The 12781-nt window shown below is 44.0% G+C and overlaps 1 protein-coding gene across 4 annotated transcripts in view; it reads left to right on the top strand.

Moving 5' to 3' along the window:
* Window positions 1-12781, top strand: part of SAFB (scaffold attachment factor B) — a 34571-nt gene that overhangs the window by 11155 nt on the left and 10635 nt on the right. For 2 of the 4 annotated variants that reach the window (XM_088792307.1, XM_088792308.1), the window contains exons 3-12: window positions 2487-2551; window positions 2639-2842; window positions 4056-4118; window positions 4663-4695; window positions 7654-7681; window positions 8624-9134; window positions 9556-9605; window positions 10408-10502; window positions 12206-12355; window positions 12438-12520. In XM_088792307.1, the coding sequence (XP_088648433.1) occupies window positions 2487-2551; window positions 2639-2842; window positions 4056-4118; window positions 4663-4695; window positions 7654-7681; window positions 8624-9134; window positions 9556-9605; window positions 10408-10502; window positions 12206-12355; window positions 12438-12520 (1282 nt within the window). The remainder of the gene's footprint in view (window positions 1-2486; window positions 2552-2638; window positions 2843-4055; window positions 4119-4662; window positions 4696-7653; window positions 7682-8623; window positions 9135-9555; window positions 9606-10407; window positions 10503-12205; window positions 12356-12437; window positions 12521-12781) is intronic. The other 2 variants (XM_088792309.1, XM_019710761.3) reach the window with 1 other exon arrangement.

The raw sequence follows: 12781 nt of genomic DNA on the forward strand, positions 1-12781 counted from the left end.
CTTTGTTCCTAAATAAAAATCAGGTAACACATATTACAAGGAAATTTTTATTCCTGAGAGAGGGTAGTTTGTGTATTGTTTGTTGTTTAAGTCTGCGTTATGGAGTGAATGATTAGATTTGGGATTTTTTTGGAGGTTTTTTTCCTCCTAATGTTGCACATTTTGTACAGCTTAAGCTTAATCGTTCAATATAGGCAAATTAATGTCTAGTTCCCTTATATTACTTGAAACAACACTTAATAAATAGGCTTAAGAAATTGATCTTCACTCTGGGAAAAAGGCCTTGCAGAAAACGGGTTTTCCTGAGGTGTGGCAGATCGGCATCCTTTCCTGCGTACAGCCTGCGAGAAGCTGAGTGTCACCTTCCTGAGTAAGAGCTATAGGAAGTTGCGGCTCTGGCAGAAGCTCCAAGACACTAACCTACTACACTTCGCTCTGCTTTTGAGACACAGTCTTCACAGGATATTTCATGTATTTCATTTCATCCCTGTGATTTCATTCTTCGCATTGAAAATAGTCAATCAATGTAATATTGGCGAGCCTACTCTAGAGACCAAAAATTTCATTTTTGCCATAATTTTTTTTAGTTATGCCTAATTTCCATTTTTGCTTCAGCTGTCATTTCTATTATCATTTACATTTTTCTGTTTTTTACTCATTTTATCATTTGTATAAAAAATACAGCAAATGACCATACATACACTGCTGTTTGGATGAAAGTGCCAGCATGCCTGCCTACTGTGAACTGTTGGCTCCCGAACAGATTGTGAATGTTATAAACTAATCTATTAGGAAGAAAAATTACAAGGTTGGGTGAGGGGAGTTGGGGAAATGGTTTCCTCATATTTTTATAAATGCTGAGTCAAAGTTGTCTAAAAAGTGAAATGCAAGCCTGAAAGTGTGGCCAGCCTTTTTATTGTTCATTTTTCTCTTCACCTTAAATTACTAACCTCTTAAAGAAACGCCTAAAGTTAAGCCATTCCTTCCAGTTCATTTTCCTTTTCTTCCAGTTAATCTCAATACTTTGTATTTTTTTAAATATTACAATGCCACATAATTAAAGTGAACAAAAATAACAGATAAGTGGAAGGGAATCAAAACTTTAAATAGTCCCAGACATACATAAGAATATATAATGCGTAGGACCAACATTTCAGATCAGTTCGGAGGTGATTAAAAATGGTGTGGGGAAATCAGTTTCCAGAAGGGATAACCATTTGGAAAATAGTCTCACTCTCTACAGAACTGAGAGTCAAGTGTGAAATCGAAAAACAAAAAAGAACTAAATACGGGTGAATATTTATGTAGTCTTAGTTTAGAAAAGGGCTTTAAAAACTCATTGGTGCCTTTGGCTACGGGAAAGTGAATTTTACCCAAAACCCATAAATAAAACTAAAAGATTGGTGAAGAACTGGGAGAAAATGTGTGTTGTGTATACGGTATGCAAATAGAAAATGAGGACAAATAGAACAAGCTTTTAAATGGGGAAAGGATATAAATGAGAAAGTTTTATAAAACTACAAATGATCAACAAAATTTCAGCCTAAGCAATAATCAGATAAATTCAGGTTAAAACAAGTATTCTTTCTTTGCCTAGCACATTGGCAAGGGTAAAGAAAAATGTCTGGTTTTAACAGAGATTCAGAAAGATGGGTACTTTTATCCACTGTTGCTAGAGCTATGTGAATTGAAATAACCTTCCTCTGGAATGTCTTGATAATGTGTAGGCTTTTTCTTTTTAATAAAAACCTTAAAAATACACATACTCTTTGTCCTGGAGATGCCATTTCTAGAAACATGTTCTAAGAGGATAATTGCGGGGGCGGGGGGCTCACCAGGATGTTCATCTTTATAAGCATTTTCTTAAATTTCCAACTATAGGTATTAATTAGATCAACGATGGTATCTCCATATAATGCTATTAAAGAATATGGAAATATGTTCAGAACTTGAGTGAAAAGATTATAGAACAACAGTACAGTGCCATTTTTATACGCATAGTACATGTATATACATAGCAAAATACGGGCAGATATCTATATGTGTTAGTATATAACAGGGCTAACGCTAGGTCGTAGTTATGAATGGCTTTTATTTTCTCTTTGCTTATTTGTTTTGCTTTATGTCGTTGTTTCTGTGCGAAGACATGCGTCATATTCCTTAACTAAAAAGCAGCACATTTGTATGCGATACTATTCTCCCTACAATCAAAGCCACTTGATAGAAGGCCAGGCCTGAGAAAGCTCTGGTCTGCCTCCACCTTACGAAGAACCCATTTCCAGAACCTCTTCTGGGAGGTGGGAGGGGGCTGCCCTTATGCAGAGTGGCCTTACTGCTCCTGGATCGCGCAGGGCGGTTCCTAGGCTGGGAAGTGCCCTGGGCATTTTAGGTGACCACGCTATCGTGCTGAGGGCCTGTACACATAAACGCTTGGTTCTGCAACATGCGTGTCATTGATCTCATGCTCTTAACAATTCTCTCTTCAGGGCGTAAACCAGAAGAAGAAGGTGTGGAAGACAACGGGCTGGAGGAAAATTCTGGGGATGGACAGGTACGTGCAGCTTTCGCCCGTGGATCCATTCGGTGGGTGGACCCATGGCTGTCCACTCGTTGATGGTTGTGTTTTGCTTTGTCACAGGAGGATGTTGAGACCAGCTTGGAGCACTTGCAGGACATCGACATGATGGACATCAGCGTGCTGGACGAAGCAGAAATCGACAACGGAAGCGTTGCAGACTGCGCGGAGGACGACGATGCTGACAACCTCCCGGAGGCCCTGTCTGATAGCAGAGAGCTGGAGGGAGAGATGAAGGAGCTTCCTGAGCAGCTTCCTGAACATGCTGTAGGTACAGCCTCTAGAATACATGCTAAATATCAATTCCTCGAATAGCAGAACAGATGAGAAGTTTTATATTTGGAGTTAAGTTCTTTCAGTGCCAGTTCAACAGGATAATGGCTAATCTGTTCACATGTAAAATTCAGATGATTCTGAAAACACACTTTGCTTCATTGAAAAGTGGTGTCTCGTGAGGTACAGGATCATATGCTATCTATTTGCACAAGGCAACATTAAACATTTCAGGGACATTATTCAAGACCTTCCTACTACAGGAGGTTGGTCGACGGTGTAATGGCTTGGATGCCTTGAGAATACTGAAAGAAATTAAAAGTTGTTTTTTTGCTATTAAGAACTGATCAGTACCCTCCTAATAGTAAACCTGTGATACTAAGATTTGACATTATTTTTAAAGCCTTAGTTTTTTTTTTATGTTAGAAACAAATCAAATTAAAATACACTTATAACAGATATTATTTATTGAACTGTCTGCCAGGCATTAGGCATTATGTCCTTTAATCTTTTTAACAACAATATGACATATAGATTATGCCCATTTTCCAGTTGAGGAAATTGGGGAGTAAAGAGGTAAAGAAATATCTCCAGGCAATACACACTCATAAGAGCATAAGAATTAAGACCAGGTTGATACCAGCGTCCATGTGCTTAACTCACACATCATGTTGTCTTGGTGCCATTAATTTATTAGGTTATTTTACTTCCGTGAGGGTGAATTTGCTGGGTATACAGAAAAGTTAAAGGGTCACCTAAGTTTTGCCAGTCCTGTGCTTCTGTTCCCACACTCCGGTTTGGAAGTTGCTCGTGGTGGCTTCTCAGAGATGTCATTCCATTCTGGGCAGTAGCCATCGCGGACACAGTTCCAGCATTACTGTGCAGGCTGGGGAAAGATTGGTGGCCACCAAAATCTAATAATCCACTCCAAAGTGTGATTCTGGACGTTGTTCCTGGAGGAGCAGCCCCCAAACCTGGTGTCCTGATCTACTTGGAGAGTGTACTACAGTCGTCCCCCCTTATCCATGGGGATACGTTCCAACACCCCCAGTGGAATCATATTATAATGCTGTTTTGATTTCTGTACTGTGTTTAGGATTTTGTCACAAATGATTTTTCATGGCTGTTAACTTTTCCAATGAAAAGATGTAGCCTTGTGTTACTTTATTATTGATACAATAAACTGTATTCTCCATTTATTTTACAGGTGGAAGACAGAGAAACTATAAACAATTTAGATACTTCATCATCTGACTTCACTATATTACAGGTAAATTGTTGTATATCTCCGTAGTTTTAGCATCAAAGGTTAGACTGCAGTTTCTGGAAACTACTGCAGACATTGTGTGGCACTCCCAAGTAAAAGTTTTTGCAAGGTTTGCCTACTTGGTCAGTATCTCTAGAGTGGGTTTTGCTCCCCTTTTCCCAATTACAATGTGCCTATTGCAAAGGACTTGTTGTCTTGGCTTCCCCTCCAATCATAGGCTCCCTTCCAGCTGAGAGGGCATATTTGGGGAAGTTCTTATGGATTTGATTACTGAGGAAAAGGCACACCTGTCGGACCCATTCCAGATGGCATCCTTTGCAGAAAGACCGAGACAGCAAGGAGGGGCGCCCCCTCTCTAGGACAGATTTGATTGGGTCCAGACTAGGATGCAGGGGGGTGGGATGGGCAGAGCACGGACATCACAGCTGGGATAGGTGGATTCCAGGGCTTCTGGTTCTGCCTTTGGGCTGTTTTTCTTATAGAAAATGCACAGATTTCTTTTGATGACTTGGCTGTTTCATCACCATCTGTAAATATTAAATCTTAGATGAGAACAAATGAAATGTGGACTAACTTTCAGGTATGATTTGCATAAATGTGGGTCTTGAGTTTTCTTTTAATTCTTCTGCCAGCCTACATAGATGTAAATTGTTGGAATAAACTTACTTGGGTAGCTGTCTAATTTTCAATAGAAAGTTTTGTGAGGAGATGAAAATATAGTCCGCTTATGCCAGTCCTTGTTTTGTTTTGTTTTTTAACTTTATTATTATTTTTTAAAATAATGTCACCTATGCTGCTTAATTAGAAATCACTTCTCAGACAAGATCTCCATTTGCTTCTGCCAGGCAGGGCAAGGTTGGTTATTATCGAGCCAGAACCACAGCCTCAAAGAGGTTGCAAACCTCAGAAACACTTGGTGGAACCCAGCTCACTTTAGGGCTGATGTCTCTCTCCAGCTACGAAGCGACACAACCCATTCCTGCCTCTGAAAAGAAAGGAGGAGCCAGGTCTGGTCGTTTCATTGAGTGTCTTTCTAGGTCAAAGACTCCCAAGTTAAAATGGAGAGCATAAAACACCTCCCAGAGACAAATAAGAATGTATTTGTTTTTCTCTGAAAAAAGTTGAGAGAATTGTTCTGCCTCGTTTGTTTCAGTCGTAGAGTCTTAATTCCCAGAGTGGGGTATGTCTTATAAAAAACAAATTGAATACAAATAAATGAAACTACGGGGAAAGGGAACGATTTCTTAAGGCTTCCTAGAATGGCAGATCAAGCCCCAGTGGAAGGTACAAACCATCCATGTCTATTTAAGGTGTATATGTTAAGTACCTATGACGCGTCAGTGTGGCTACAGACATGAATGAGAAGAAAGGCTGGTCTCCGTCCTCACAGGACCCATCCTCCACGTGTGGAGTATGCATGTAAACGGCATTGGGAAGAACCCTGGACTGATGCACAGACTCCCCATCACAGCCTGTGCTCTGCTGTGTGTTCTTCAGCAAGTTTGTCAACCACTCTGTGCCAGTCTCCCAGTCTGAAAAGAGGGATGATGCTAATAGTACCAACTTGCTAGGGCTGTCTGATTAATACATGTATACATGAAGTGCTTACCGTATTTTGCCGTGTATAATGCGCTGCCATGTATAATGTGCACCCACGTTTTTGGCCCAAACTTGCAGGGGGGAAAATATCTTTCATTTTAACTTTTTAATTCAAATTTTTCTTTGTTTACATTTAGGTGGTTGTTTTTTGTATTATAACGGAATTTTAGTGTTTGTTGTTTTTTTTATTGGGGAAGGGGAACAGGACTTTATTGGGGAACATTGTGTACTTCCAGGCCTTTCTTTTTCCAAGTCAAGTTGTTGTCCTTCCAGTCTTAGTTGTGGAGGGTGCAGCTCAGCTCCAGGTCCAGTTGCCGTTTTTCTAGTTGCAGGTGGCACAGCCCACCATCCTTTGCGGGAGTCAAACTGGCAACCTTGTGGTTGAGAGGATGCGCTCCAACCAACTGAGCCATCCGGGAGCTCGGCGGCAGCTCAGCTCAGCTCAAGGTGCCGTGTTCAATCTTAGTTGCAGGGGGCAGAGCCCACCATCCCTTGCGGAACTCGAGGAGTTGAACCAGCAACCTTGTGGTTGAGAGCCCACTGGCCCATGTGGGAATCGAACCGGCAGCCTTCGGAGTTAGGAGCACGGAGCTCTAACCACCTGAGCCACCGGGGGGCCGGCCCCCAGTGTTTGTTTTTTAACGTTACAGTACAAGAAATTTTATGTATTGGTAACAAAGTTATGACATTTACGCATCATAGAAAGCCAAGAACTCTGCATCGTTGCAAGTTCCTCATAAGTTCAACAAAACCCATTATCGTATTTCAGGGTATTATTTTGCATATGGATATCATCATTGATTTCTAGAGTTACACTTTTAACTCATTAGCATAAATAAAAGAATTGAAAACATTTATATAGCTACAGAATTAGTACTACCCATGTATAATGCACATCCTTATTTTTCCTTTATAAATTGAGTTAAAAACTATGTATTATACATGGCAAAATACGGTAAATTTGTGCCTAGAACCTAATCAGTGCTCATTAGTAGTAGTGGCTGAAATTCCAGAATAATGTACCTTGTGCAGAAGGAACATGGGGGCCGGACCACATATTGAGAGAAAGGCCCTGCATTAGTGGGGCAGCCTCTGGAGCCATTTGGGGAGGCCTTTCTCTGAGCAGATGGCCCCTGAGCTAAATGTGTAGGACTTAGCTGGGGGTGGGGGCAGGGGACAGGTGGGCCTGTCAGGGAGGTAAGTGGCATGAGGGCCATTGCTGACGGCTTTAGACCACAGAGGGACACGTGGACATGTGCTCACCTTGGTGGCAAAGTGCAGACAGATGGGGATGGGAACAGTAAACCAGAGGCTACTACTGTAGGTGAGGGATAGCAGTGGTCTTAATTGACAGGGCTTCCCTGGAAGGGTATTTGGAAATTAGAGTTGGCTCAGTGGGGACCTCAATTGTAGGAGGAATGTGTTATCCTGAAGAGCACTCGAGTTACCAGGGAGGCAGGGGTGGTATGACCATACAAGATAACAGGGTCCAACAACCTGATCCTGTGTTCCCTCAGTTTTGTGACTGTTTAGAAACTAACGCTACATTAATTCAATGTCTGACGTGTGTCTGGCGTTCTGTTACGCACTGAAAGTAGAAAAAGGAAAAACCACTCATTTAAGAGTTCAGTCTAGAGGGACAGACAACTGTGTGCTCAGTTGATGACCATGAAAAATGATAATGTCAGGCCCTAGGGGGACGCAGCAAAAACGGAAACCGGGTTCCGGGCTCCTTGGTAGTAACCTGGAATGTGGGGGTGGGGCCCAGAGGAAGGAGCTAGAATGCCAGCTCTGGGAGAACGAGCAGGTTCTCCACCTGTTGCATTTGTGAGTTTCCTAGTCTGTTTTAAAATTTTCCTTTTTAGTTATAGTTCTGGGTATAAATAAACTGTAGGTTTCACCCATCTGGCACAATCTTACTTATGGTTTTTTTTTGCAGGAAATTGAAGAGCCATCCTTGGAGCCAGGTACTGTTCAATGAAAAATTTACCAGCGGGGATTTGGAACTATTCTAGTTTTCCACCTTCTCTAATTTGAATTCTTAAATTTTACAAAGTTGCCTTACTATAGTGTACATTGTTCTAAAGGTTTACGATCCAGAACATACCAGGATCATAGAGATTGGAAACCCAGCCATATCACCAGATCTGTGAAAGTGGCTAACTTCTCATTCTGCAAAAATGTATCGGTGAGATGAACCGATCTCATGCCTTTTTAATTATCAATGGCACTTAAATGTATATAGAAAGAGTTTGCATGCCTTTCAAGGGCTCATACCTCTGCACCCCACAAAACAGATCTTGTGATATTGGACAGTACCTTAACTTTGTGGTTTTTAATTCAGGCAGTGCAGGGAGTGGTAGGGAGATAAATTTTAAAACATTGAGACATAACTGGATTCCAGAAGAGGAAAGAGTTTCTTCATGAGAATTCCAAACAAATACTATTCACTTTCTGGACTGCAAATATCTCAGAGCACCGATGGAAGAGATTCTGTTTTTCATGTTGGACTGTTCTATTAAAAGAAATTCAAAGAAATTTGGAAATTGAGCTGTTCAGTGAATGGTGATACATTCAGTTAAGCAACTTGGACTTTGGAAGCTAAATTTGGAAGAGTCATATATAAACGACGACAGAATGAAGACTGTCAAGAATCAGCCAGAAGGTTTTGGGGGTTAAATCTCTGGGATGCTTTTCTCTTCCATGTAGCGTAGCGGCTTGCTCTAGCAGTCGGTTGGAGTGCAGGTAGTGTAACCAGTGTAACGTGTGTACCCGCGGGTTTTCCAATCTCTGTGTAGCTAGCAGTTCTCTTCGTGTTAGTGTGGCAGCCGTGCCAGTTCCGCATTTGTGATTGCTGTATTTCCCTGGTAATTAAACCTTGTGCCATTCTATTCCTGTTAAATCCGTAGAAAATGAGAAAATACTCGACATTTTGGGGGAAACTTGTAAATCTGAGCCAGTAAAAGAAGAAGGTTCCGAGCTGGAGCAGCCATTTGCACAGGATACAAGTAGCGTGGGGCCAGACAGAAAGCTTGCGGAGGAAGAGGACCTTTTTGGCAGCGGCCATCCGGAGGAGGGTGATTTAGATTTGGCCAGCGAGTCAACGGCACAAGCTCAGTGGAGCAAGGCAGACACCCTGTTAGCGGTAGTGAAAAGGGAGCCCGTGGAGCAGACAGGCGGTGACGAGAGGACGGACTGTGAGCCTGTAGGGCTAGAGGAGCCAGTTGAGCAGAGTAGTAAAGCCTCAGAGCGCGCGGAAGCCTCTAGCGAGGAGGTGGCAGAAGCGCCCCTGGAAGCCTCAAGCCCAGACCCCAGAGATAGCAAAGAAGACGTGAAGAAGTTTGCTTTTGAAGCTTGTAATGAAGTCCCTCCGGCTCCTAAAGAGTCCTCAGCCAGTGAGGGCGCTGATCAGAAAATGAGGTTTGTTTTTTCTCAGTTTTAGACCAGACGCTATCTCCTTTTCATTGGTCGTTTTAATGACACACATAAGCTGTTTTTTCTGCAATTGGCCAGCCAGACTGACGAAATTGTAGCTTACTTCTAAAGAATGTTTTATTTCTCTTTTATTTTAAACTGATTACATAATCTTTTTTCTTTTCTCAACCTATCATGGTTGTTTTCTTTAATTCTTCCTAATTATCTTTAGCCCAGCAGAATTAATTAACTCCTGTGGGTCTGAAATCTTATGGTTAGGTCAGATTTCCAATACAAGTTTGTCGGGGTATCATTTTTTGAGAACTAAATTTCGGGTAGGTATGCAACCTCAGCACGTATTTTATAATTTTGAGTTTGTTTCCTGTCTGCTTCTTCCTCCTGGAGTGACATTATGTTTTCTCTCTAGTTCTGTCGAAGATGACTCGGATACAAAAAGGCTTTCCAAAGAGGACAAGGGTAGGTCCCCGCAGCGCCACCAGTCCCTTGCAGCGTGTGTGGCCTCAGCAGTGGCGGGGTATTTGCTTCCGGTTCATCGTGTACCACGTTTCTCACTCAGATTGGCCTGTGTGCCTTCCCTGGAGACTTTCTCCTCCGTTCTTTTTTTTTTTTCCTCCTCCGTTCTTCACGGCTTCTGGGTTGTAGGGAGCAAGCGTATTCCCCAGGGTTGCTGTATGGATGGATGCAGATACTTGCTTTTTGCAAGGGCGATTTGAGCTTGTCCATCCTGATTGGCCGTCTTATTTTCAAATTCTTTAGCCTCAGTGACAGATATCTTGGGGTTACGTAGCATTTCAGCTTTATCAACACCTTAGCCCTTTATTACAGTCACTATTGAAAAGAAATTTTACTGGTCCAGATTCCTTCTTAATCAGTGTTCTAAAAAGAATAAAAATCAGGGATAGGTGCAAAAGTATATGGCAGCAGAAATAGAAGCCCCGAAGTAGTGTGACACAGGTACCAACTATTTTATGTTCAAAGGCCACTTCACTGGGTTGTGTGGTGCCATTTGGTACCTTTCTAAGGTAACCTCCAGTGGTCCTAACAGCCCGTGACTCACTGTTGTAAATGGCATTGCTGGTGGTCCTGTGGGGCTTGGTGTGCAGCTTCGTCAGATGTGCGAGGAGAGCGGGCCAGGCGCCCTGTACCCAGCTGGCTTTGGGTCAAGCTGGCATCTGGGACAAGTGGGGAAAGTGGTGTGGCATGACTAATCTTTAAGACTCAGGATAGAGTTTTTGACCAGAACTTTCTTTTGAAATAGGTCGTAGCAGTTGTGGTAGAAATTTCTGGGTTAGTGGACTTTCTTCTACCACCAGAGCTACAGATTTGAAGAATCTTTTCAGCAAATATGGGAAGGTAAGACCAAGGGTTTCCTGGAGAAGAAGTTGTCCTAAGACCAAAGTAGTGCGGCCATTAGATGCAGATTGCTGGTCCTGCCCTGTGACTACTTGAATGAGCCTTTTCTTTACGCTCACATTAGCTCATTGCCCCTCCCAGGGGTAGGGGAAGCTCCCAGAACCCCCATCTCCTCTGTATTTCTTCTCTCCCGGCCCCCAAGCTGCTACTTAGCTTTTGTAGGATTTCCGGAATCCATTTTTATGGCTGCAGGACTTAAACCCGGGAAGGGCAACAGAGCTCCTAGCAAAGGGCAGGGCAGGGAGGTGTTGTCAGCACTTCTGTGAGACTGGTGATTACTGGAGAGCATGTGCGAGGCTGTAGACAGGTTATAGACAGGACCATTGGAGTCTGGCCCACGCAGGTTCTAGCTCTGCCACTCACACTTGTGTGGAGGGGGTGTCTTTTCCCCTATGGGAACTGTAGTTCTACACCCGGGGTCCCCCAGCCCACCTGCTTTCACCTGCAGCCGGGGTGGTTCTGAAGCACCTCCTGTTTCCTTCCTCCCTCCTTGGCCGTGAGGGTGGCGTTGATGGACAGATGTCCGATGTGCCAGTCTCCTCTCCCAAGTGCCCACTGTGGTTCCTTGTTCCTTAGGGCTCCTGTGTTGGCCTTCCTCCCTTCATTTTCTCACCCTCCCCTTCTTCCCTGTGCCTCCTGTACCCACCTCCCAAACAAACCGCATCCAGGGCTCCTTGCCTCTCAGAGTCAGCGTTTGGGGACAAGCCAAAGTGGCACTTGGCAAGGCCCTTGTTTGTTTTAAGGTGTTAGCAAATTATAATAGAGAAAGCCAACAGTGTTTACCTTGGTTATTGATGTCCAAGAGCTAAATAAGGAAACCTAACCACACCACGGTGGTAGAAAGAACTATTGACTCTCTGGGCCTCCGTAAGCAGTGTGTGCCCTTTCCTGACTCCCCTGTGGCCCTGTGAACCGGCGAGTGCTGTCAGCAGGGAAATGTCACCCTGCAGGCTTCGTGTGGCTTGAGTACAGGACCAGGCCATTCTGGAACCTTCCTTTGGGCTAAGACTCCATATAGGACAATGAGGATGAATCCTGGCTCCCATGGGGCTCATCCTGAGCTTGGTGCCTGACCTCAGCTTGTTGGGGTTGTGGGGGGCGGGGGGACTTACATGGCATGTGAGGACGTGCCTGTGTGCCTGGAACATTGCGGTGAGTTTGTTGTTAGTAGTCAGATGGATGCTTCCTTCCAGAGAGCTCTTTACAAACCTGTCCTTATGTCGATGGCCATCTGTGGATGTGTCTTTCTATTTTACTGCCACCTCCACGACTATATTCAGAGTAATTTCTTCACAAAGTTTGAGATAATGTTAAAGGGGTGCTGGCTGAAGTGTGCCTTTCGTTTGACTTTTCTCTGCTCCTCTACACTGATCGCCATCTTGGTTCCCTAAGGAACATCTTGGTTCCCTAAGGGGGCCCTTGGAGTAGCTGCGAAACCATAACATCATCCTCCCCAGTCATACGCAGCTTTTCGGGCACCTGGTGACAGGGTTTCCCCTTGCGTCCTCATCCCAGGGAGGGGGCCAGGACTTGGGGTGGATCAGAGGAAAGCAGCGTGCACCCTAATACCCTGTACAACTCGAGCGGTGGGGGTGGGGGGTGGGGGCTTCGTGTCTGAGACATACTTCTGTGTTTTCTTCGAGGTGGTGGGTGCCAAGGTTGTGACAAATGCTCGGAGTCCTGGAGCTCGCTGCTACGGCTTTGTGACAATGTCCACAGCAGAAGAGGCCACAAAATGCATTAACCACCTGCACAAGACAGAGCTCCATGGGAAGATGATCTCAGTGGAAAAAGTAAGGGACTGTTCTCTTCCAGGGCCATGGCCATTTGAAGAAATATTGTAACGTAATACTTCCACTTGCTTCTATTTTTCAGGCAAAAAATGAACCTGCTGGGAAGAAAACCTCTGACAAAAGAGAAGGTGAAGGGAAGAAAGAGAAGTCCAGCACCAGTGACAGGTAGGTATTCCTCTTCCCTAGGGGAATTGTGGCCAAGTTGATCCTTTTCTTTATCTCCTGTATCTAAGTTCTCCACAGATAGGGAGAAGCATGAGACCCCTCCCTTTTGTTAGGAGGAGGTTTCAGCAGTTGGAGGTGATTTCCCTACTCCAGGGGCACCTGGGAAGAGCAGGATGGGCTCCTTGTCCTGTGTCGTCCTGTCGCCAGCAGAGGCAGCCTCCTCCTCAGCACTTGGTGCTCGTTGCCAGGGTCTGGTCGTGG

This window comes from Rhinolophus sinicus, chromosome 15 (genome assembly GCF_057876585.1).
Source record: "Rhinolophus sinicus isolate RSI-liver-muscle chromosome 15, RSI-T2T, whole genome shotgun sequence".
NCBI classification, from domain to species: Eukaryota; Metazoa; Chordata; class Mammalia; order Chiroptera; family Rhinolophidae; genus Rhinolophus; species Rhinolophus sinicus.